Source organism: Pipistrellus hanaki (genome assembly GCF_964339955.1).
Source record: "Pipistrellus hanaki genome assembly, chromosome: 5".
Classification (NCBI taxonomy): domain Eukaryota; kingdom Metazoa; phylum Chordata; class Mammalia; order Chiroptera; family Vespertilionidae; genus Pipistrellus; species Pipistrellus hanaki.
In genome coordinates this window covers 20,867,831-20,893,755 of record NC_140507.1, presented here as the reverse complement: position 1 = coordinate 20,893,755, position 25,925 = coordinate 20,867,831, and the positions used below count along the sequence as shown (strand labels likewise).

At 40.6% G+C, this 25,925-nt stretch overlaps 2 protein-coding genes across 2 annotated transcripts; both read left to right on the top strand.

Annotated features, from left to right (window-relative positions):
• The first annotated feature begins 9,553 nt into the window (after positions 1-9,553).
• LOC311622359 (secretoglobin family 3A member 2-like) lies at positions 9,554-13,190 on the top strand. The gene is made up of 3 exons (XM_084883446.1): positions 9,554-9,817; positions 12,274-12,473; positions 13,058-13,190. Exons 1-3 carry the CDS (start codon positions 9,763-9,765, stop codon positions 13,079-13,081), a joined length of 279 nt encoding a protein of 92 aa, XP_084739572.1. The 5' UTR covers positions 9,554-9,762; the 3' UTR covers positions 13,082-13,190.
• A 4,591-nt stretch (positions 13,191-17,781) lies between these two features.
• Positions 17,782-21,276, top strand: LOC311622360 (secretoglobin family 3A member 2-like). The gene is made up of 3 exons (XM_084883447.1): positions 17,782-17,901; positions 20,358-20,557; positions 21,149-21,276. Exons 1-3 carry the CDS (start codon positions 17,847-17,849, stop codon positions 21,170-21,172), a joined length of 279 nt encoding a protein of 92 aa, XP_084739573.1. The 5' UTR covers positions 17,782-17,846; the 3' UTR covers positions 21,173-21,276.
• The last annotated feature ends 4,649 nt before the right edge of the window (positions 21,277-25,925 follow it).

Below are 25,925 nucleotides of genomic sequence, written 5' to 3'. Positions count from 1 at the left end.
TCATTCACTGGAAGAGAATTCTGGAGGGAAAATAGATAATAGAAGATGAAGATAAACAAATTCAATTTTTATGATTTGAATGGGAATATGAAAATGATTCTACCAATGTATACAAGACACCGGGTGGGGCAGGTGAAGGTATATGCTGGGGGGTAAGGGAGGATGGGGGGAGGTCAAGGGGAGAAAAAAGGAGACATATGTACTACAACTTCTAATGTTTCAAACAATGAAAAATATGAAAAAAAGAAAAGATTTTCATAGGATATGAACTAGGGCAGGGTCTTAGCCAGCAGGAAAATATGTAATAGGAATTCTTAGGAATCTGTTCGTGCACAAGTATGTTTACATATCTGCATGAATTTTATAAAAATACATATTTTCCATTCTCTATATTTTTCTACTGATTCATTTTCTAAATTAAAGTTACCTTTCTTAAACTGAAGATAGAAAATGAAGTTGCCTCATAAATGCCTGGAGAGCTTCCCATTGCTCTCAGGAAAAACAAAAACGAAAACTTAACACCTCAATCTCGTTAGTATGTCATTCAAGGCTTTGAAAAACCTGACCACCTGCATTTTGCAGCCTCAAAATTCCCTCCTCAGCACACCCCTGTGGAGTTCTGCACTCCAGCCATTCATGAGCTTTCATTTTAATATCTCAGTGCCTTTGTTACTTTTGTTCTTTTTAAAATTATCTTCCCTTCTTTACCTTGTGAAGCCCCTAAGAAGATTCCCGCAACACTCAGCCAGATCAGAATTAGTTGTTCCTTTTTTTGAATTTTCGTAGAGTATTGCCCATCATATGCAGCACTGTGGTGTACAAAAATCATATTGTCCACCAGCCTATGTGAACTCTCAGAATGAACTATTCTTATCTTATGTATCTATGTAGCTGCATCAACTGGGACAGAGTCGTTGTTCAATTGTTTTTATAGCATTGAGTTAAATTGGTTGGGAACAGTTTCCTGGGCTGTAGTTGGATCCATTCCTGTCCCCAAGTTGAGTTTGCTCATGGTATCTCAATTTAAATACAAAGTACATCCTCATTCAGTCAATCACTAGCATGGTTTAAGTGCTTACTACCTGCCAAAGTGCAATGTGGTGCACTGGGCAGGGGGTGCAGTAGTGAGTAAAACCCAAGTTCCTTTCCTCATGGAGCCTACATTCTAGTGAGAGGAGGGAGGCAGAAACAAAAACATTTAATATTCTATGTACTGGTAAGAAAAAATAAAGTGAGGGTGACAAGTGTGCCATTTTTTTTATACCTCTTAAAGAATGTAACTTTTGAGAAGAGACCAAATAATGTAGCTATCTGGGGAAAGAGAGTTCTAGAGGACCCGGACAACAGGTGCAAACGCCCCAAGGCAGAATTTTTCATGGGCGATCAAGATGAGCATGGGTGGAATGGAGCCATTGATGGACAGAATGGAAGGTGGGGAGGTCATAGACAGGAGCAGATGCTCCTCTTTCACCTGTTTTCCCTTTTGCTCTGCAGCTACCGCCCACATCATTGAAAATTTAAAGGATATCATAACTTCGGAAAAGTCTCCCCAGGAGTCACTAAAGGATCTGCTGAATGGTCTGGGCATTTCTGCTGAGCATCTCCTAACAGGGCTAACGAAATGACAGGATGAGCTGGGCCCAGAGACCTCTGAGGCCGTGAAGAAACTGCTGGTAAGGACAGCTTGTGGGGTAGTTTGTCACAGGCAGGGCTCAGCTACCTGAATACTCATGAGTCTCCCACCTCACCCTTTTCTCACTTGTGAATGTGTATTTCCCCCTTACTGATGGCTCATACAAAGTTTGCATATTTAGTAATCTTGAGAAAGGTGCAGTATCTACATTTCCAGTAAGAATATGTGAATAACAGAGACCTGTTGGTTTAAAGAAAAAAAATGTATATATTGATTTTAGAGATAGAGGAAGGAAAAGGAAAAAAGAAAGATAGAGAGAAATATCAGTTTGTTGTTTTACTTATTGATTCATTCATTGGTTGATTCTTACATGCATCCTGACTAGGGATCAAACCCAAGAATTTAGTATACTAGGCTGATGCTCTAATCAACTGAACTTCCTCACCAGGGCAAGACTTATTCTCTAGCTGTCACTTTGCCGTTTACCAGCTCTGTGATCAGACTTAACCACTTTGAGACTTTGATTTCCTGTTCAGGAAAATAGTGGGTAAATAGAAGTGACTATTTTTGGAAATGCGCTAATGACACGTAATCTGCTCTTATTTTTATTACTGTCCTGTTTTTCAGGGGGCCCTTTCACGTTTGGTGTGATGACAGAATGGAAGGAAGTGGATGGTCTCCTGCTCTCCAGCTAAAACTTATTCCATCCTAAAATGTAGTAACTCCTAGAAAGAATGAATAAAGCAATTGAGTATATTTCAGTTTGTCTTATTTTTCTTTCTGGGGTCCTCTGTTCAGAAGGGCCATAACTACATAACCTTTCCCTTGGGTCATGGGCTCCTGAGAGCCTGTTGTTCTAAAGGTAACTCAGCTTTTCAATAAGACATAATTCCTTATCTCTAAGGTAAACATCTCCATCGTTTTTTCTCTGATACTGCTTCCAGACCCCTTATGCTCCTATCTCCCTATTCCTAAAGAAATCTTAAAGCATGCAATGAAAAGCATTTTCAGAGTATTGTCTGACAAGTCTAGAGCCTCACAAACTTCATTGGTTTGGAATCTACACCAGCAGAATATGAATTTCTATCAAGTTTGTAGTTATGGTAAGACCATTCCAATGCTTCACTGACCCTTTCACCAAGTTAGGCCTTTACTACATCAGCCTTTGGTGAATTGGTTCTAACCTGTCCTTCCCTTCCCCCCGCCCCCCTCCATGATAACGTCTATAACAATGCCAGCATTTTCTTTTCAAGACATAATTTTGGTTATATATGGCCACCTGTAAAATAGACTTCAAGTCCCTTAGTGTGGCATGCAAAGCCCTTCACGGTCTCATCAATATCCCTTACTTCACATGGACTCCAGTCACAGCCATGCTGAAAAGATAGCCAAATCTCTTTGATGTTAACACTTTTATGCTTTAATGAAAATCAAGTTTTTCCCCCCTACCCAAAATGTCTGCCACAGTCTGCCTTTAGACTTGATCTAGTGCCAGCCTTAGGACTATTTGTCCTTGAATTCATTCCCCATTGTTCTTCTAGTATGCTCTGGGTAGGGCAGACAAAGGGCATGAAGCTGAACCCTACAGGATGACTTTCTCAGATTCCAAAGTCAGTTGACTCTGGGCCTCTGTTCTGCCCTTGGGTGTCCCAGGCAGGAGATAGGTGGCTGGAAAAGGGGAAAGCCAGAATGTGGCCGCCTCTCCCTCTCTATTTGGAAGACGCCAGTGGAAGTGTCTGTACCGTGGCTGAGCTGCTAGGTCCTGCTGGATAGATTGGTTCTAGCTTTTGTCAGTTGACTCTAGTCTCTGGCTGTGGTTATACCCCTCTTTTTTATATCTTCTCAGCTGAGTTTCTAGTGGCTTCCTCATGTTACCAGCTCCTAGGTTACCTAACCATCACCTACTTGACTTTGTAGGTCTTCTGTCACTTATTGAATTAGACAATAAGTTCCCCTTCTCAACATAAAAATAACAAAATGGAACTCTGTACAAACTGAAAAAGCAGTGAAGTGAAAAACAGCAGCTTTAGGCTTGCACAGATTTACGTTCAAGTTCAGGCTTTAGTAATCTTGCACAAATTAGTAATCTAAGTGATCTTGGACAGTTTCCTTAAACTTCCAGGCTTTCAATTGCATTATTTCAAAATGGAATAGTAATATTTAATTCTTGTACTTGTGAGCATTCAATGAGGACTAAGCATGGGGCAAGTCCCAATAATAACCATTATCATCTTTGGTAGCTTTTGCAGGGCCATCTTGGAATGACAAGCATTGCCACAGGCTAAGCTTTGATTTAAACTATCTCTTCTAGTTGAATTGTCCTTACTCCTCCTTTTCCAGGTCTCTAAATCCTTTTTCATCTACCAAGATGTAGCTCAGATATTATTACCTTTGAGAAGTCTTCCCACATTTCACAAGGGAGCATTAATGGCTCCTTTTTCTATTTCCCATGCTACCATCTCTGTGCTTCAATACACCAAGTCATCTGAATGTGATCAATTGATCACATGCTCAACTAACATCAAGATTGTGAGTTACTTGTACACAGGAACCATGAGATGCATCCTTACTTTCTTGTTCTCAAGTGGACATTCTATGGTTTAATTTCTTTACTTAATACAGAATACAACAAATATTTATTGATCAGCTGCTCTCTGCTGAACACTGTTATAATTGCTCATGATTATACCAGTAATATTGGACAAAAGAGGAAAATCTTGCCTCATGGAGCTTTATATTCAATTGGCGAGTAGAATTCCAAGGAACAACTTTTTTTTTTTTTTTTTTTTTTTTTTTTTTTTTTTTTTTTTAAGTTTTAACACTGTGTTGAAAGATGAGTGTGCTAGGAGAAAAAAACACAGCTGCTAAAGGAGAAATGGTGGTCCAGGGTTTATAATTTTAAGTAAAAGATTGATTTCAAATAATATAACAATGTTATTTTATTTAAAATTGCCAACACAGATCTCACTGAAAAGGTCATCTCTGAGAAAGAATTGAAGAAGTGAGAGAGAAAGCCATTGGCTATCTTGGGGAAGGTATTGTAGGCAGAAGGAAGAGTATATGCAAGGCTCTGAGGAAATAATGGGGCCTCCTTTCCTTTTCTAGTTGGAAGATAGAAGTACTTGAAGTACTTGAAGAAAGGCAAGGATTCCATATTGCTAAAGAAAGCAAAGGAATAAGTAGTAAAAGATGAAATGAGAAGCAGGTAGCTCAGATAGGATTGATCCTAGCCACTGTTGTAAGGCTATATCTATCTATCTATCTATCTATCTATCTATCTATCTATCTATCTATCTATCTCCCTAATATGCAGATAGAGCAAACAACAGAACAACCAAACAACCAGTTGCTATGACATGTACTGGCCACATGGTGTGATGGTGAAGCAGGTGAGCTGGGGCACCAGACTAAAGTGGTGCACCAGTCACTGTCATTGGGGCAAGCCTCTGGTAGTTACTGAAAGTTCTTTGCTCCCTCATGCCACAGTCCCTCTGGGAGCTTGTACCTGTCTCCTGTGCTAACCCCACTCTCACCCACTACCAGCACCCAATCGCTCAGCTCAGTCAGCAGCTGCAAGCAGTGGCTGCAGGCCCCAATCACCCCTCAGGGCTTTTCCACCATCCCTCTGCTCCTGAGTGGCAATCAAAGTTGGCAGCCACCTCTTGCACCTGCTGCTTGTGACAGCCCTGCTTGCACCCACTGCTGGCATTGGAGCCACCTATTTCCCCTGCTGCTGGTGCTGGCCCTACTCACACCTGCTGCTGGCACCTGCTCCAATCACTCCATGCCATCAGCGGGTGTGAGCAGGACTGATGCCATCAGATGTGAGTGCAATAATGGCAGGAGCAGAGCTGTGGGCAGATGAGAATAGGTGCTGTGGTGGGAGGGGCTGAGCAGGGACATGGAGGATGGGCTGAGAAACACCTCTGTGCCCACTGTAGCCTCATGGCCCACAGTTCTTTCAAGGTGTACGAATTCGTGCACTTGGCTCCTAGTTGAATAATACAGCTTTTTCTCAGAATGAGATGGGATATAGTAGAGTGTCTTGATTTAATTTGAATTATATTTTAACAGTAGTACTCTTTATACTTAGCATCTCTGTAACATGAAAAATGTAAATTTCATTTAAGACTGATGCCATGGTAGGAACTTTGGGGTAGGGAACAGAGTAGTGATGCTGTGAATTGTGTCTTCAGGATGTTCTTCACAAAGTGGTGCTGTGTTGGAGGCTACACAAGCCTGCTTAGAGTTCCCTCTAAGCCTACACTAGTTCATGTGTCTTTATGTCAGTTATCTTTCCTGAACCTCACCTGTTATATAAAGAAAATAATGCCTGTCCAATGTATTTCAATTTTATTTCAATTATGGCATTACTAGAGGCCCAGTGCACAAAATTTTGGCATGGTGAAATTCCTCAGCCTGGCCTGCACCTTCTTGAATCCGGGACCCCTCAGGGAGTATCCGATTCCCTCTTGCAATCTGGGACCACTGGCTCCTAACCACTCACCTGCCTGCCTGCCTGGTCATTCCTAACCAACTCTGCCTGCCTGCCTGATCACCCCTAACTGCTCCCCTACTGGCCTGATTGCACATAACTGTTCTCCTGCTGGCCTGATTGCCCCTAATTGCTCCCCTGATAGCCTATTTGCCCCTAACTGCCTCTGCCTGGCCCAGTACCTGGTAACCAGGATTCCCTCCTCCAGCTGGTTACAGGCACCCATGACATGAGCTTCCCTCCCTCTGTCTGTCTCCAGGCATCCGGGACCCAGGCCAGCTTCATCTGGGCTGACCACAGCCACAGGGGATTATGGGTGGGCAATTTCATCCTCAGGCTCGGGGGCTTAAGACTGTGGGGCAGGCAACTTGTCCTCCTGGCCACAGCCTGGCTGGTCCCCATTTCTCTCTCCCCAGTGTTGAGTGTCAGAGTAGTTCCAGCAGGGACAACCATTTGCATATTACCTCTTTATTATTTATGATAGTGCGATAATAGTGTGAAGTATTCATGAAAGAAAAACACTCTGTAAATGCAAGAGATTGTTAATCTTCAAAAACAGGCTGTAGAGAGGGTCTTATTGGAAGACAGGAAGAAAAAGGTAGCAAAGGATAGGAATGTGAAACATGTATTGAAAACTTAAAAATCTCTCTATTATGCTGGAGATCTCAAATGGTTACTCTTTAGTGGTGCATCCAACCCAGTACTGATTTGGCATCTGTTTCTATTGGTGTGTTGTTGTTGTTGTTGTTGTTGTTGTTATTTACTACCAACATGGAAGAGTGATTTCAAATTGTACAACAAATAGATGAATATAAAGACAAAGAAACTCTGATAGTACATGTTTTTTAAACCTAAGTAATATGATTATTACAGTTACAGTAAATGCATTTTCCAGGCACAGTTAGGCACTCAGTATATGAAAAGGAATTTTGGGGGATTTAAAAATATATATAATTTATTGATTTTCACAGAGAGGAAGGGAGAGGGATAGAGTTAGAAACATCGACCAGAGAGAAACATGGATCAGCCCTTTCCTGCACACCCCCCACTGGGGATGTGTCCACAACCAAGGTACATGCCTATGACCCAAATCAAACCCGGGACCCTTCATTCCACAGGATGACGCTTTATGCACTGAGCCAAACCAGTTTCTGTGTGGGGGATTTTTGTTAGGGAAAAGCAGTCTATCAGAACTTAATAGAATAGAAATCTTAAGTGATTTTGCTTACATGGAAGTAATAGTTGAAATTAGCATAGTTTCAATACAAAAAAAAATGGGAATCAATGGAATTGAATAAAATATTTGTAAGTAATATATCTGATAAGAGGTTAGTATCCAAAATATGTAAGAAATTTGTACAGCCAGGACCAGTTTGGCTCAATGGATAGAGTGTCGGCTTGGGGACTGAAGGGTCCCGGGTTCGATTCCAGTCAAGGGCATGTACCTTGGTTGTGGGCATATCCCCTGTGGGGGGTGTGCAAGAGGCAGCTGATCGATGACTCTCTCTCATCGATGTTTCTAAATCTCTATCTCTCTCCCTTCCTCTCTGTACAAAATCAATAAAATATGTTTTATAAAAAAGAAAGAAACTTGTACAGTTCAATAATAGAACAATTTAAATTAAAAAATGGGCAGAGGACCTGAATGGACACTTTGCCCTACCCCCTCTACCTGCCTGCCTGATCACCCCTAACCACCTCCGCCTACCTGATACAAATAGCCAACAGATATATGCTAATGTGCTCAACATCACTATTTATCAGGGAAATGCAAATAAAAAATCACAATATTTATCAGCTTACACCTGTTAGAATTATTGTTATCAGAAGATAAGACATAAGTGCTGGCAAGGTTATGGAGAAAAGGGGACCCTTGTCTACTGTTGGTGGGAGTGTAAATTGCTGCAGACATTATGAAGGCTCCTCAAAAAAAAATTTAAAAAAAAATAGACCTACTATATGATCCAGCAATGCTACTTCTGGGTATGTAGCCAAAGGAAATTAAAATCATTACCATGAAGAGATTCCTGTACCCCCATGTTCACTGCGACCATAGCCAAACCATGAAAACAACCTAAGTGTCCATTGGAGGGTGAAAGGATAAAAAATTGTGAGATATATCATATTATTCAGCTTTAGCATAGATGAAAATCCTGTCATTTGTGACGATATGGATATATTTTTGAGGGCTTTCTTGCTAAATGAAATAAGTCAGACAGAAAAAGACAAATACTGTATGATTGCATTTATATGTGGAATCCAAATAAATTGGAACTTGTTAAAACAGAGAATAGCCGAAGCCGGTTTGGATCAGTGGAGAGCGTTGGTCTGCGGACTGAAGGGTCCCAGGTTCGATTCTGGTCAAGGGCATGTACATTGGTTGCGGGCGCATCCCCGGTGGGGGGTGTGCAGGAGGCAGCTGGTCGATGTTTCTCTCTCATCGACGTTTCTGGCTCTCTATCTCTCTCCCTTCCTCTCTGTAAAAAATCAATAAAATATATTAAAAAAATAAAACAATAAAAAATAAAACAGAGAATAGGTTGACAGTAGGTTGCCTGAGACAGAGGGTTGTGTGTGGAAGGAAATAGGTGAAAGTAGCCAAATGGTAAAAACTTTCAGGTATAAGATCAATATAAGGTATATTTTGGGTAATCTAGTGGTGACTGTAATTAACAATGCGGTATAATGTACCTGAAAGTTGCTAAGAGAGTAGATCTTAAAAGTTCTCATCACAGACAGTAATGGCAACTACATGAGTATAATAGCTTTGTTAACCTTATTATAGTAAATATTTAGCAATATACAGCATACATATAGCAAATATCACTTTTATACTTTAAACTTGCACACTGTTATATGTCAGTTATATTTCAAGAAAGCTGCAGGGTGGGTTGGCACAGTCTCTGTAAAATGCAGTGTGTGGATTGTCTGAATTTGTTGTAGAAAGTAATATGCATTTTCCATTATTTAGTAGGTGTTCACTCTTTGCTTAGTCATTTATACTTTTAAAGGGACTTTGTATTGCATAAAAACCATGGCAGCTCACTAACTTATAGGAGTTAATAATAGGAGAGACTTATTAAGTGTTAATCTTGGTTTGGTTCATTTGCATATTTTGTCTACATAATTTCACTAAATCCTCATCACAATATGACATCCTCAGGTTAGGTCCCAACCCCTAGCCTTGCACCTTAAGGAGACTGTGCAATATTATATCTTCCTGAAAGAAGAAAGGTGGAGGAATTCAACAGAACTTTCACTCCTTCTCATGCCAATGCAACACCTCCCCTTCTTTTTCAATATTCTTTCAGAAGAAAGATTCTTAGAGCTCTTTACCTCCCCCTGGCATCTGTTTTGTTTTGCAAGAGCTTGTGCAAGAGGTCCTTCAGATTGCTTTAAATTAGGGCTTTATTTCTCATGGGAACATGAGGGAAAGCGGAAAAACCCATTTGTTTAAGTGACAAACATCACCTTCATGCTCTTCATTGCTACAGCAAGTCAAGTGGGCATGACTGAAATCCAAGTCCTCAGGAGGTGTATAAATATGCCACTGTTACACTTGCTGAAGCACTTGAGACCCCTGGCTTGGGTGATCTACTGTTTAACTCCAGGCAGATATCACAGATAACTTGCCATGAAGCTGACCACTGTGTTCCTACTGGTAACCATTGGCATTTGCAGTTACTCTGGTAAGTAACCTGGAAAGTATGACATTTCTCTGCTTTTCTCTTAATAGGACATAGCTAGTAAGCCATTGCTAAGGGCTGTGGTGGAGCGAGTTTTAGAATCACAGAATGGTAAGGTTGGAAGGGTTTTCAGATGTACTCTACTTCACACAATCTAAACCCTAGCCCAAACCCCCTAGTTCATGCTACCCAAGAAGTTAGCCAGTTCCCATTGAAGGTCAACAGACATTTCATTGTTGAGCATTGATCACCATAGTTCTTATCGTCCTCAATCTTTAGTCAAAACCTGATTGTGCAGCTTTCTCCTTTTATGCTTTTGACACTATATGGAGTCATTCTTGCTATCATCTCTGATCAGTGAAGTTGCAAGCTTGATTCTCCTGAGACAGTTACACTAATCTGTTCAGATGCTTATTGTGGCTATCTATTGAATGGCTACAATCTGTGGGCACTGGATAAGCATTGGGAGATTCAGAAATGAATAAGGCATAAATATTGTTCCCCTGGTGCCTATAGTGTGGCACGGGAGATAAGACTTCTGTAGAAGTGAGTACAGTGGTATTCAGCTAGAGCTCTGGAAAAGCTGAGGGCAAACCATCCAATGTGTGGGTGGGGTACAGAGGCTGGCTTCTTGGAGGACAGTGAGAACTGAGCCATTCAGTGATGGTCATTGCTCATTCAGAGAACTGAAAGCACAGTAGAAATATATAAGTATATAAGTACATACAGAGGAGATACCAAAGTGTTTAAAATAAGAAGTAAAAAGATCAGTCATGAGAAACTAAGTGGCAGCTTATGGAATTTTTGACAAATTTGTAATGTCATCAGTTTCAATTATTTTTGTTGTTCAGTTTCAAGGACAAATATCCATTGGCAGAGGTGATCACTAAAAGATAGGTGGAGGGAAATAAATATCATTCCCTGGAAGAGAATTCTGGAGGGAAAATAGATAATAGAAGATGAAGTTAAAACAGGTTCAATTTTTATGATTTGAATGGGAATATAAAAATTATTCTACCAATGGATACAAGACACTGGGTGGGGCAGGTGAAGGTATTTGCTGGGGGGGAGGAGAGGATGGGTGGAGGTCAAGGGGGAAAAAAGGAGACATATGTACTACTACTTCTAATGTTTCAAACAATAAAAAAAATATGAAAAAAAGAAAAGGATTCCATAGGAAATGAACTAGGGCAGGGTCTTAGCCTGCAGGAGAATATGTAATAGGAGTACTTAGGAATCTGTTCGTGCACAAGTATGTTTACATATCTGCATGAATTTTATAAAAATACATATTTTTTCATTCTCTATATTTTTCTACTGATTCATCTTCTAAATGAAAGTTACCTTTCTTAAACTGAAGATACAAAATGAAGTTGTCTCATAAATGCCTTGAGAGCTTCCCATTGCTCTCAGGAAAAACAAAAACAAAACACCTCAAACTCATTAGTATGCCATTCAAGGCTTTCAAAATCTGACCACCTGAATTTTGCAGCCTCAAAATGCCCTCCTCAGCACACCCCTCTGGAGTTCTGCACTCCAGCCATTCTGGGCAGAAGACTCATTACACTGTGCATGTGCTTTCATTTTAATATCTCAGTGCCTTTGTTACTTTTGTTCTTTTTAAAATTCTCTTCCCTTCTTTACCTTCTGATTCTGGCATTTTCCTTAAGACACAACTCCAGCCTCTAAAAAGATTCCTGCGACACTCACCAACATCAGAATTAGTTGTCCCTTCTTTTGAATTTCCATAGAGCATTGCCCATAATATGCAGCACTGTGGTGTGCACAGATCATATTGTCCACCAGCCTATGTGAACTCTCAAAATGAAGTGTTCTTATCGTATGCATCTATGTAGCTGCATCAACTGGGACAGAGTCGTTGTTCAATCGTTTTTATAGCATTGAGTTAAATTGGTTGGGAACAGTTTCCTGGGCTGTAGTTGGATCTATTCCTGTCCCCAAGTTGAGTTTGCTCATGGCATCTCAATTTACATACAAAGTATATCCTTATTCAGTCAATCACTAGCATGGTTTAAGTGCTTACTACCTGCCAAAGTGCAGTGTGGTGCACTAGGCACCGGGTGCAATAGTGAGTAAAACCCAAGTTCCTTTCCTCATGGAGCCTACATTCTAGTGAGAGGAGGGAGGCAGAAACAAAAACATTTAATATTCTAGGTAGTGGTAAAAAAAAGTAAAGATGGAGGGTGACAAGTGTGCCATTTTTTTATACCTCTTTAAGAATGAAATTTTGAGGAGAGACCAAATAATGTAGCTATCTGGGGAAAGAGAGTTCTAGAGAACAGGGACAGCAGGTGCAAAGGTCCCAAGGCAGAATTTTTCATGGGCGATCAAGATGAGCATGGCTGGAATGGAGGCATTGATGGACAGAATGGAAGGTGGTGAGGTCATAGACAGGAGCAGATGCTCCTCTTTCACTCTGTTTCCCTTTTGCTCTGCAGCTACTGCCTTCCTCTTCGGTAGTGTCAAGAATGCCGTACCTGTACCTGCACCTTTGCCTTTGGATGCCATTCCCCTTCTGGATCCATTCAAGAGTCTGCTGCTGTCTCTGGGCATTTCTGTTGAGCATCTCGTAGAAGGGCTAAGGAAGTGTGTGAATGAGCTGGGCCCAGAGGCCTCTGAGGCGGTGAAGAAACTGCTGGTAAGGGCAGCTTGTGGGGTAGTTTGTCACAGGCAGGGCTCAGCTACCTGAATGCTCATGCGTCTCCAACCTCACCCTTTTCTCACTTGTGAATGTGTATTTCCCCCTTACTGATGGCTCATACAAAGTTTGCATGTTTAGTAATCTTGAGAAAGGTGCAGTGTCTACATTTCCAGTAAGAATATGTGAATAACCAGAAGGTTATTAAAAAAATGTATATATTGATTTTAGAGATAGAGGAAGGAAAAGGAAAAATGAAAGAGAGAGAGAAATATCAGTTTGTTGTTTTACTTATTGATTCATTCATTGGTTGATTCTTACATGCATCCTGACTGGGCATCTAACCCATGAAGTTAGTATACTAGGCTGATGCTCTAATCAACTGAACTTCCTCACCAGGGCAAGACTTATTCTCTAGCTGTCACTTTGCCATTTACCAGCTCTGTGATCAGACTTACCTAACCACTTTGAGACTTTGATTTCCTGTCAGTAAAATCATGGCTAAATAGGAGTGACTATTTTTGGAAATGCGCTAATTACACGTAATCTGCTCTTATTTTTATTACTGTCGTTATGCTTTTCAGGGGGCCCTTTCACATTTGGTGTGATGACAGAATGGAAGGAGGAGGACTGTCTCCTGCACCCTGGCTGAAACTCCTTCCATCCTAAAATGTAGTGACTCCTAGAAAGAATGAATAAAGCAATTGAGTATATTTCAGTTTGTCTTATTTTTCTTTCTGGGGTCCTCTGTTCAGAAGGGCCATAACTACATAACCTTTCCCTTGGGTCATGGGCTCCAGAGAGCCTGTTGTTCTAAGGGTAACTCAGCTTTTCAATCAGACATGATTCCTTATCTCTAAGGTAAACATCTCCATTGTTTTTTTTTCTCTGATACTGCTTCTAGACCCCTTAAGCTCCTAACCCCTATTCCTAAAGAAACCTGAAAGCATTCAATGAAAAGCATTTTCAGAGTATTGTCTGATAAGTCTAGGGACTCACATACTTCATTGGTTTGGAGTCTACACCAGCAGAATATGAATCTCTATTAAGTTTTTAGTTATGATAGGACCACTCCAAAGCTTCACTGACCCTTCCACCAAGTTAGGCCTTTACTACATCAGCCTTTGGTGAATGGGTTCTAACCTGTTCTTCCCCACTCCCCTATAATAACATCTATAACAATGCCAGCATTTTCTTTTCCAGACATAATTTTGGTTATATATGGCCACCTGTAAAATAGACTTCAAGTCCCTTAGCGTGGCATGCAAAGCCCTTCAGGGTCTCATCAATATCCCTTACTTCACATGGACTCCAGTCACAGCCATGCTGAAAAGATAGCCAAATCTCTTTGCTGTTAACACTTTTATGCTTTAATGAAAAGTCAGGTTTTTCCCCCCTACCCAAAATGTCTGCCATAGTCTTCCTTTAGACTTGATCTAGTGCCAGCCTTAGGACTATTTGTCCTTGAATTCATTCCCCATTGTTCTTCTAGGCTGCTCTGGGTAGGGCAGATAGAGGGCATGAAGCTGAACCCTGCAGGTTGACTTTCTCAGGTTCCAAAGTCAGTTGACTCTGGGCCTCTGTTCTGCCCTTGGGTGTCCCAGGCAGGAGATAGGTGGCTGGAAAACGGGAAAGCCAGAATGTGGCCGCCTCTCCCTCTCTATTTGGAAGACGCCAGTGGAAGTGTCTGTACCGTGTCTGAGCTGCTAGGTCCTTCTGGATAGATTGGTTCTAGCTTTTGTCAGTTGACTCTAGTCTCTGGCTGTGGTTATACCCCTCTCTTTTTGGTCTTCTCAGCTGAGTTACTAGTGGCTTCCTCAGGTTACCAGCTCCTAGGTTACCTAACCATCACCTACTTGACTTTTTAGGTCTTCTGTCATTTATTGAATTAGACAATAAGTTCCCCTTCTCTCCATAAAATAACAAAGTGAAACCCTGTACAAACTGAAAGAGCAGTGAAGTGAAAAACAGCAGCTTTAGGCTTGCACAGATTTACGTTCAAGTTTTTTAGGCTTGCACAAATTGGTAATCTAAGTGATCTTGGACAGTTTCCTTAAACTTCCAGGCTTTCAATTGCATTATTTCAAAATGGAATAGCAATATTTAATTCTCGTACTTGTGAGCATTCAATGAGGCAACAGAACAATCAAACAACCAGTTGCTATGACACTAGGGGGGTGTTATGGAACATGCTGTGATGGTGAAGCAGGTGAGCTGGGGCACCAGACTAAGGTGGTGCACCAGTCACTGTCATTGGGACAAGCCTCTGGTAGTTACTGAAAGTCCTTTGCTCTCACATGCCATAGTCCCACTGGGAGCTTGCACCTGCCACTTTTGCCAGCGCCTCTCTTACCCACTACTGTCACCGGATCGCTCAGCTCAGTCAGCAGGTGCAAGCAGTGGCCTGATTGCCCCTAATTGCCTCTGCCTGGCCCTTTACCTGGTAACCAGGATTCCCACCTCCAGCTGGTTACAGGCACCCATGACCTGGGCTTCCCTCCCTCTTTCTGGAAGCAGGCACTCGGGACCCAGGCCAGCATCATCTGGGCTGACCACAGCCACAGGGGATTGTGGGTGGGCAATTTTGTCCTCTAGCGCTGGGACTTGAGACTGTAGGGCAGGCGACTTGTCCCTCTCCTGGGCCACAGTCTGGCTGGTCCCCATTTCTCTCTCCCCAGTGTTGAGTGTCAGAACAGTTCCAGCAGGGACAACCATTTGCATATTATTTAGGATAGTGTGATAATAGTGTGAAAGAAAACCACTCTGTAAATGCAAGTGATTGTTAATCTTCAAAAACAGGCTGTAGAGAGGGTCTTATTAGAAGATAGGAAGAAATGGTACAAAGGATAGGAAGGTGAAACATGTATTGAAATCTTAAAAATCTATTATGCTGGAGATATCGAAAGGTTGCTCTTTAGTGGTGTATCCAACCCAGTATTGATTTGGCATCTGTTTCTATTGGTGTGTTGTTTTTGGTGGTGTTTTTTACTACCAACATGAAGGAGTGATTTCAAATTGTACAACAAATAGGTGAATATAAAGACAGAGAAACTCTGATAGTACATGTTTTTTAAACCTAAGTAATATGATTACTACAGTTACAGTAAATGTATTTTCCATGGACTGTTAGGCACTCAGTATATGAAAAGGAATTTTGGGGGATTTAAAAAAATATATATTTTATTGATTTTCACAGCGAGGAAGGGAGAGGATGGAGAGTTAGAAACACTGATGAGAGAGAAACATGGATCAGACGCCTCCTGCACCCCCCACCCCCTGGGGATGTGCCCACAACCAAGGTACATGCCCATGACCCAAATAAAACCCAGGACCTTTCAGTCCACAGGCTGAGGCTCAATGCACTGAGCCAAACCGGTTTTGGCTTGGGGGATTTTTGTTAGGGAAAAGCAGTCTGTCAGAACTTAATAGAGTAGAAATCTTAAGTGATTTTGCTTACATGGAAGTAATAATTGAAATTAGCATAGTCTCAAACAATCAAAATTAAAAGGGAATCAATGGAATTGAATAAAATATTTCTAAATAATATATCTGATAAGGGGTTAATATTCAAAATGTGTAAGAAACTTATACAGTTAAATAATAGAATAACTTAATTTAAAAATGGGCAGAGGGCCTGAATGGACACTTTTCCCTACCCCCTCTACATGCCTGCCTGATCACCCCTAACCACCTCTGCCTGCCTGATACAAATAGCCAACAGATATATGCTAATGTGCTCAACATCACTATTTACCAGGGAAATGCAAATAAAAAAATCACAATGTTTATTGGCTTACACCTGTTAGAATTATTGTTATCAGAAGACAAGACATAAGTGCTGGCAAGGTTATGGAGAAAGGGAACCCTTGTCTACTGTTGGTGGGAGTGTAAATTGCTGCAGGCATTATGGAGGCTCCTCAAAAAAAAATGGAGCTATTATATGATCCAGCAATGCTACTTCTGGGTATGTAGCCAAAGGAAATTAAAATCATTACCATGAAGAGATACCTGTACCCCCATGTTCACTGCAACCATAGCCAAACCATGAAAACAACCTAAGTGTCCATTGGAGGGTGAAAGGATAAAAAATTGTGAGATATATCATATTATTCAGCTTTAGCATAGATGAAAATCCTGTCATTTGTGACGATATGGATACATTTTTGAGGGCATTCTTGCTAAGTGAAATAAGTCAGACAGAAAAAGACAAATACTGTATGATTGCATTTATATGTGGAATCCAAATAAATTGGAACTTGTTAAACAGAGAATAGGTTGACAGTATGTTGCCTGAGATAGAGGGTTGTGTGTGGACAGAAATAGGTGAAAGTGGCCAAATGGTAAAAACTTTCAGGTATAAGATCAATATAAGGTATATTTTGGATAATCTAATGGTGACTGTACTTAACAATGCTGTATTACGTACTTGAAAGTTGCTAAGAAAGTAGATCTTAAAAGTTCTCATCACAGACAGTAATGGCAACTACATGAGTATAATAGCTTTGTTAACTAACCCTATTATAGTAAATATTTAGCAATATACAGCATACATATAGCAAATATCACTTTTATACTTTAAACTTGCACACTGTTATATGTCAGTTATATTTCAAGAAAGCTGCAGGGTGGATTGGCACAGTCTCTGTAAAATGCAGTGTGTGGATTGTCTGAATTTGTTGTAGAAAGTAATATGCATTTTCCATTATTTCGTAGGTGTTCACTCTTTGCTTAGTCATTTATACTTTTAAAGGGACTTTGTATTGCATGAAAACCATGGTAGCTCACTAACTTATAGGAGTTAATAATAGGAGAGACTTATTAAGTGTTAATTTTGGTTTGGTTCATTTGCATATTTTGTCTATATAATTTCACTAAATCCTCATCACAATATGACATCCTCAGGTTAGGTCCCAACCCCTAGCCTTGCACCTTAAGGGGACTGTGCCATATCAAATCTTCCTGAAAGTAGAAAGGTGGAGGAATTCAACAGAACTTTCACTTCTTCTCATGTCAATGCAACACCTCCCCTTCTTTTGCAATATTCTTTCAGAAGAAAGATTCTTAGAGCTCTTTGCCTCCCCCTGGCATCTGTTTTGTTTTGAAAGGGCTTGTGCAAGAGGTCCCTGAGAATGCTTTAAATTAGGGCTTTGTTTCTCATTGGAACATGAGGGAAAGCGGAAAAACCCATTTGTTTAAGTGACAAACATGACCTTCATGCTCTTCATTGCTGAAGCAAGTCAAGTGGGCATGACTGAAATCAAGGTCCTCGGGAGGTGTATAAATATGCCACTGTTACACTTGCTGAAGCACTTGAGACCCCTGGCTTGGGTGATCTACTGTTTAACTCCAGGCAGATATCACAGATAACTTGCCATGAAGCTGACCACTGTGTTCCTGCTGGTGACCATTGGCATTTGCAGTTACTCTGGTAAGTAGCCTTGAACGTATGACATTTCTCTACTTTTCTCTTCATAGGATATAGCTAGTAAACCATGGTTAAGGGCTGTGGTGGAGCGAGTTTTAGAATCACAGAATGGTAAGGTTGGAAGGGTTTTCAGATGTACTCTACTTCACACAATCTAAACCCTAGCCCAAACCCCCTAGTTCATGCTACCCAAGAAGTTAGCCAGTTCCCATTGAAGGTCAACAGAGATTTCATTGTTGAACATTGATTACCATAGTTCTTATCGTCCTCAATCTTTAGTCAAAACCTGATTTTGCAGCTTTCTCCTTTTATGCTTTTGACACTATATGGAGTCATTCTTGCTATCATCTCTGATCAGTGAAGTTGCAAGCTTGATTCTCCTGAGAAAGTTACACTAATCTGTTCAGATGCTTATTGTGGCTATCTATTGAATGGCTACAATCTGTTGGGCACTGGATAAGCATTGGGAGATTCAGAAATGAATAAGGCATAAATATTGTTCCCCTGGTGCCTATAGTGTGGCACGGGAGATAAGACTTCTGTAGAAGTGAGTACAGTGGTATTCAGCTAGAGCTCTGGAAAAGCTGAGGGCAAACCATCCAATGTGTGGGTGGGGTACAGAGGCTGGCTTCTTGGAGGACAGTGAGAACTGAGCCATTCATGATGGTCATTGCTCATTCAGAGAACTGAAAGCGCAGTAGAAATATATAAGTATATAAGTACATACAGAGGAGATACCAAAGTGTTTAAAATAAGAAGTAAAAAGATCAGTCATGAGAAACTAAGTGACAACTTATGGAATTTTTGACAAATTTGTAATGTCATCAGTTTCAATTATTTTTGTTGTTTAGTTTCAAGGACAAACATCCATTGGCAGAGGTGACCACTAAAAGATGGGTGGAGGGAAATAAATATCATTCACTGAAAGAGAATTCTGGAGGGAAAATAGATAATAGAAGATGAAGTTAAAACAGATTCAATTTTTATGATTTGAATGGGAATATAAAAATTATTCTACCAATGGATACAAGACACTGGGTGGGGCAGTTGAAGGTATATGCTGGGGGGTAGGAGAGAATGGGGGGAGGTTAAGGGGGAAAAAGGAAATATATGTACTACTACTTCTAATGTTTCAAACAATAAAAAATATGGAAAAAAAGAAAAGGATTCCATAGGAAATAAACATGGGCAGGGTCTTAGCCAGCAGAAGAATATGTAATAGGAATTCTTAGGAATCTATTTGTGCACAAGTAAGTTTACATATCTGCATGAATTTTACAAAAATACATATTTTTCCATTCTTTATATTTTTCTACTGATTCATTTTCTAAATGAAAGTTACCTTTCTTAAATTGAAGATACAAAATGAAGTTGTCTCATAAATGCCTTGAGAGCTTCCCATTGCTCTCAGGAAAAACAAAAACAAAAACAAAACACCTCAAACTCTTTAGTATGCCATTCAAGGCTTTGAAAAACCTGACCACCTGCATTTTGCAGCCTCAAAATTCCCTCCTCAGCACACCCCTCTGGAGTTCTGCACTCCAGCCATTCTGGGCAGAAGACTCATTACACTGTGCATGTGCTTTCATTTTAATATCTCAGTGCCTTTGTTACTTTTGTTCTTTTTAAAATTCTCTTCCCTTCTTTGCCTTCTGATTCTGGCATTTTCCTTAAGACACAACTCTAGCCTCTAAGAAGATTTCCATAACACTCACCATCAGAATTAGTTGTCCCTTCTTTTGAATTTCCATAGAGCATTGCCCATAATATGCAGCACTGTGGTGTACACAGATCATATTGTCCACCAGCCTATGTGAACTCTCAAAATGAAGTGTTCTTATCGTATGCATCTATGTAGCTGCATCAACTGGGACAGAGTCGTTGTTCAATCGTTTTTATAGCATTGAGTTAAATTGGTTGGGAACAGTTTCCTGGGCTGTAGTTGGATCTATTCCTGTCCCCAAGTTGAGTTTGCTCATGGCATCTCAATTTACATACAAAGTATATCCTTATTCAGTCAATCACTAGCATGGTTTAAGTGCTTACTACCTGCCAAAGTGCAGTTTGGTGCGCAAGGCACCAGGTGCAATCCTGAGTAAAACCCAAGTTCCTTTCCTCATGGAGCCTACATTCTAGTAAGAGGAGGGAGGCAGAAAAAAAACATTTAATATTCTATGTACTGGTAAGAAAAAGTAAAGATGGAGGGTGACAAGTGTGCCATTTTTTTATACCTCTTTAAGAATGTAACTTTTGAGGAGAAACCAAATAAGGTAGCTATCTGGGGAAAGAGAGTTCTAGAGAACAGGGACAGCAGGTGCAAAGGTCCCAAGGCAGAATTTTTCATGGGCGATCAAGATGAGCATGGGTGGAATGGAGGCGTTGATGGACAGAATGGAAGGTGGTGAGGTCATACAGGAGCAGATGCTCCTCTTTCACTCTGTTTCCCTTTTGCTCTGCAGCTACTGCCTTCCTCCTGGATAGTGTCAAGAATGCGGAATCTGATGATGGACCTTTGTCTGTTGTTGCCATTGCCATGAAGGGTCAATTAAAGAATCTGCTGATGACTCTGGGCATTCCTGTTGAGCACCTCCTAGAAGGGCTAAGGAAGTGTGTGAATGAGCTCGGCCCAGAGGCCTCTATGGCTGTGAAGAAACTGCTGGTAATGACAGCTTGAGGGGTAGTTTGTCACAGACAGGGCTCAGCTACCTGAATGCTCATGCGTCTCCAACCTCACCCTTTTCTCACTTGTGAATGTGTATTTCCCCCTTACTGATAGCTCATACAAAGTTTGCATATTTATTAATCTTGAGAAAGGTGCAGTGTCTACATTTCCAGTAAGAATATGTGAATAACAGAGACCTGTGGGTTTAAAGAAAAAAATAATGTATATATTGATTTTAGAGATAGAGGAAGGAAAAGGAAAAATGAAAGAGAGAGAGAAATATCAGTTTGTTGTTTTACTTATTGATTCATTCATTGGTTGATTCTTACATGCATCCTGACTGTGCATCTAACCCACGAACTTAGTATATTAGACTGATGCACTAATCAACTGAACTTCCTCACCAGAGCAAGACTTATTCTCTAGCTGTCACTTTGCCATTTACCAGATCTGTGATCAGACTTAACAGCTTTGAGACTTTGATTTCCTGTCAGTAAAGTCATAGCTAAATAGGAGTGACTATTTTTGGAAATGCGCTAATTACACGTAATCTGCTCTTATTTTTATTACTGTCGTTATGCTTTTCAGGGGGCCCTTTCACTTTCGGAGTGATGACAGAATGGAAGGAGGAGGACTGTCTCCTGCGCCCTGGCTGAAACTCCTTCCATCCTAAAATGTAGTGACTCCTAGAAAGAATGAATAAAGCAATTGAGTAGATTTCAGTTTGTCTTATTTTTCTTTCTGGGGTCCTCTGTTCAGAACGGCCATAACTACATAACCTTTCCCTTGGGTTATAGGCCCCAGAGAGCGTGTTGTTCTAAGGGTAACTCAGCTTTTCAATAAGACATGATTCCTTATCTCCAAGGTAAACATCTCCATCGTTTTTTTCTCTAATACTGCTTCCAGACCCCATATGCTCCTATCCCCACATTCCTAAAGAAACCTGAAAGCATGCAATGAAAAGCATTTTCAGAGTATTGTCTGATAAGACTAGGGCCTCACATACTTCATTGGTTTGGAGTCTACACCAGCAGAATATGAATCTATATTAAGTTTGTAGTTATGATAGGACCACTCCAAAGCTTCACTGACCCTTCCACCAAGTTAGGCCTTTACTACATCAGCCTTTGGCGAATGGGTTCTAACCTGTCCTTCCCCACCCCCCTATAATAACATCTATAACCATGCCAGCATTTTCTTTTCCAGACATAATTTTGGTTATAAATGGCCACCTGTAAAATAGACTTCAAGTCCCTTAGTGTGGCATGCAAAGCCCTTCACGGTCTCATCAATATCCCTAACTTCACATGGACTCCAGTCACAGCCATGCTGAAAAGATAGCCAAATCTCTTTGCTGTTAAACACTATTATGCTTTAATGTAAAGTCAGGTTTTTCCCCCTACCCAAAATGTCTGCCATAGTCTTCCTTTAGACTTGATCTAGTGCCAGCCTTAGGACTATTTGTCCTTGAATTCATTCCCCATTGTTCCTCTAGGCTGCTCTGGGTAGGGCAGACAGAGGGCATGAAGCTGAACCCTGCAGGTTGACTTTCTCAGGTTCCAAAGTCAGTTGACTCTGGGCCTCTGTTCTGACTTTGGGTGTCCCAGGCAGGAGATAGGTGGCTGGAAAAGGGGAAAGCCAGAATGTGGCCGCTTCTCCCTCTCTATTTGGAAGACGTCTCTGGAAGTGTCTGAGCTGCTAGGTCCTTCTGGATAGATTGGTCCTAGCTTTTGTCAGTTGACTCTAGTCTCTGGCTGTGGTTATACCCCGCTCTTTTTGGTCTTCTCAACTGAGTTGCTAGTGGCTTCCTCATGTTACCAGCTCCTAGGTTACCTCACTATCACCGACTTCTCTTTTTAGATCTTCTGTCATTTATTGAATTAGACAATAAGTTCCCCTTCTCAACATAAAATAACAAAGTGGAACCCTGTACAAACTGAAAAAGCAGTGAAGTGAAAAACAGCAGCTTTAGGCTTGCACAGATGTACCTTCACGTTCAGGCTTTAGGCTTGAACAAATTAGTAATCTAAGTGATCTTGGACAGTTTCCTTAAACTTCCAGGCTTTCAATTGCATTATTTCAAAATGGAATAGCAATATTTAATTCTTGTACTTGTGAGAATTCAATGAGGACTAATCATGGGCCAAGTCCCAATAATAACCATTATCATCTTTGGTAGCTTTTGCAGGGCCATCTTGGAATGACAAGCATTGCCGCAGGTTAAGCTTTGATTTAAACTGTCTCTTCTAATTGAATTTTCCTTACTCCTCCTTTTCCAGGTCTCTAAATCCTTTCTCATCTACCAAGATGTAGCTAGATATTATTATTGTACCTTTGATAAGTCTTCCCACATTTTACAAGGGAGCATTAATTGCTTTTTGTCCTATTTCCCATGCTACCATCTCTGTGCTTCAATATACCAAGCCATCTGAATGTGATCAATTGATCACATGCTCAACTAACATCAAGATTGTGAGTTACTTGTACACAAGATCCATGAGATGCATCCTTACTTTCTTGTTCTCAAGTGGACATTCTATGGTTTAATTTCTTTACTTAATACTGAATACAACAAATATTTATTGATCAGCTGCTCTTTGCTGAACACTGTTATAATTGCTCACGATTATACCAGTAATATTGAACAAAAGAGGCAAAATCTTGCCTCATGAAGCTTTATATTTGATTGGAGGAGAATTCCAAGAACAATTTTTTAAAAGTTTTTACACTGTTTTAAAAGGTGAGTGTGCTAGGAGAAAAAAACACAGCTGCTAAAGGGGAAATGGTGGTCCAGGGTTTACAATTTTAAGTAAAAGAGTGATTTCAGATAATACAACAATGTAATTTTATTTAAAATTGTCAACGAAATTCTCACTGAGATGGTCATCTCTGAGAAAGAATTGAAGAAGTGAGGGAGAAAGAAACTGGCTATCTTTAGGAAGGTATTGTAGGCAGAAGGAAGGGTATACTATATGCAAGGCTCTGAGGAAATAATGGGGCCTCCTTTCCTTTTCTATTTGGAAGATAGAAGTACTTGAAGTACTTGAAGAAAGGCAAGGATTCCATATGGCTGAGAAAACAAAGGAATGAGCAGTAAAAGATGAAATGAGAATCAGGTAGCTGAGATAGGATTGATCCTAGCCACTGTTGTAAGGCTATATATATATATATATATATATATATATATATATAACCCTTATATGCAAATAGACCAAACAACAGAACAATCAAACAACCAGTTGCTTTATTTCAAAATGGAATAGCAATATTTAATTCTTGTACTTGTGAGAATTCAATGAGGACTAAGCACGGGCCAATATATATATATATATATATATATATATATATATATATATATATATATATATATATATATATAATCACCCTAATATGCAAATAGACCAAACAACAGAACAATCAAACAACCATTTGCTATGACACTAGGGGGGTGTTATGGAACATGCTGTGATGGTGAAGCAGGTGAGCTGGGGCACCAGACTAAGGTGGTGCACCAGTCACTGTCATTGGGACAAGCCTCTGGTAGTTACTGAAAGTCCTTTGCTCTCACATGCCATAGTCCCACTGGGAGCTTGCACCTACCACTTTTGCCAGTGCCTCTCTCACCCACTACCAGCACCCGATTGCTCAGCTCAGTCAGCAGGTGCAAGCTGTGGCCTGATTGCCCCTAATTGCCTCTGCCTGGCCCTTTACCTGGTAACCAGGATTCCCACCTCCAGCTGGTTACAGGCACCCATGACCTGGGCTTCCCTCCCTCTTTCTGGCAGCAGGCACTCGGGACCCAGGCCAGCTTCATCTGGGCTGACCACAGCCACAGGGGATTGTGGGTGGGCAATTTTGTCCTCTAGCGCTGGGACTTGAGACTGTGGGGCAGGCGACTTGTCCCTCTCCTGGGCCACAGCCTGGCTGGTCCCCATTTCTCTCTCCCCAGTGTTGAGTGTCAGAGCAGTTCCAGCAGGGACAACCATTTGCATATTATTTAGGACAGTGTGATAATAGTGTGGAAGAAAACCACTCTGTAAATGCAAGTGATTGTTAATCTTCAAAAACAGGCTGTAGAGAGGGTCTTATTGGAAGATAGGAAGAAAAGTTAGCAAAGGATAGGAAGGTGAAACATGTATTAAAATGTGAAAAATCTATTATGCTGGAGATCTCGAACGGTTACTCCTTAGTCGTGCATCCAACCCAGTATTGATTTGGCATCTGTTTCTATTGGTGTGTTGTTGTTGTTGTTGTTGTTGTTGTTGTTTTACTAACAACATGAAAGAGTGATTTCAAACTGTACAGCAAATAGGTGAATATAAAGACAGAGAAACTCTAATAGGACATGTTTTTTAAACCTAAGTAATATGATTACTACAGTTACAGTAAATGCATTTTCCAGGGACTGTTAGGCACTCAGTATATGAAAAGGAATTTTGGGGGATTTAAAAATATATATATTTTATTGATTTTCACAGCGAGGAAGGGAGAGGATGGAGAGTTAGAAACATTGATGAGAGAGAAACATGGATCAGACGCCTCCTGCACCCCCCACCCCCTGGGGATGTGCCCGCAACCAAGGTACATGCCCATGACTCAAATAAAACCCAGGACCCTTCAGTCTTCAGGCTGACGCTCTAGCCACTGAGCCAAACTGGTTTTGGCTTGGGGGATTTTTGTTAGGGAAAAGCAGTCTGTCAGAACTTAATAGAGTAGAAATCTTAAGTGATTTTGCTTACATGGAAGTAATAGTTGAAATTAGCATAGTCTCAAACAATCAAAATTAAAAGGGAATCAATGGAATTGAATAAAATATTTGTAAATAATATATCTGATAAGGGGTTAGTATCTAAAATGTGTAAGAATCTTGTACAGTTCAATAATAGAACAACTTAATTTAAAAATGGGCAGAGGGCCTGAATGGACACTTTTCCCTACCCCCTCTACCTGCCTGCCTGATCACCCCTAACCACCTCTGCCTGCCTGATACAAATAGCCAACAGATATATGCTAATGTGCTCAACATCACTATTTACCAGGGAAATGCAAATAAAAAAATCACAATGTTTATTGGCTTACACCTGTTAGAATTATTGTTATCAGAAGACAAGACATAAGTGCTGGCAAGGTTATGGAGAAAAGGGGACTCTTGTCTACTATTGGTGGGAGTGTAAATTGCTGCAGGCATTATGGAGACTCCTCAAAAAAAAAATGGAGCTATTATATGATCCAGCAATGCTACTTCTGGGTATGTAGCCAAAGGAAATTAAAATCATTACCATGAAGAGATACCTGTACCCCCATGTTCACTGCAACCATAGCCAAACCATGAAAACAACCTAAGTGTCCATTGGTGGGTGAAAGG

Coding starts and splice junctions, on each gene's coding strand:
- LOC311622359 (XM_084883446.1), top strand. CDS start 9,763: ATGAAGCTGACCACTGTGTTCCTACTGGTAACCATTGGCATTTGCAGT. Junction 9,818..12,273: donor TGGCATTTGCAGTTACTCTG/GTAAGTAACCTG, acceptor TTTGCTCTGCAG/CTACTGCCTTCCTCTTCGGT. Junction 12,474..13,057: donor AGGCGGTGAAGAAACTGCTG/GTAAGGGCAGCT, acceptor TATGCTTTTCAG/GGGGCCCTTTCACATTTGGT.
- LOC311622360 (XM_084883447.1), top strand. CDS start 17,847: ATGAAGCTGACCACTGTGTTCCTGCTGGTGACCATTGGCATTTGCAGT. Junction 17,902..20,357: donor TGGCATTTGCAGTTACTCTG/GTAAGTAGCCTT, acceptor TTTGCTCTGCAG/CTACTGCCTTCCTCCTGGAT. Junction 20,558..21,148: donor TGGCTGTGAAGAAACTGCTG/GTAATGACAGCT, acceptor TATGCTTTTCAG/GGGGCCCTTTCACTTTCGGA.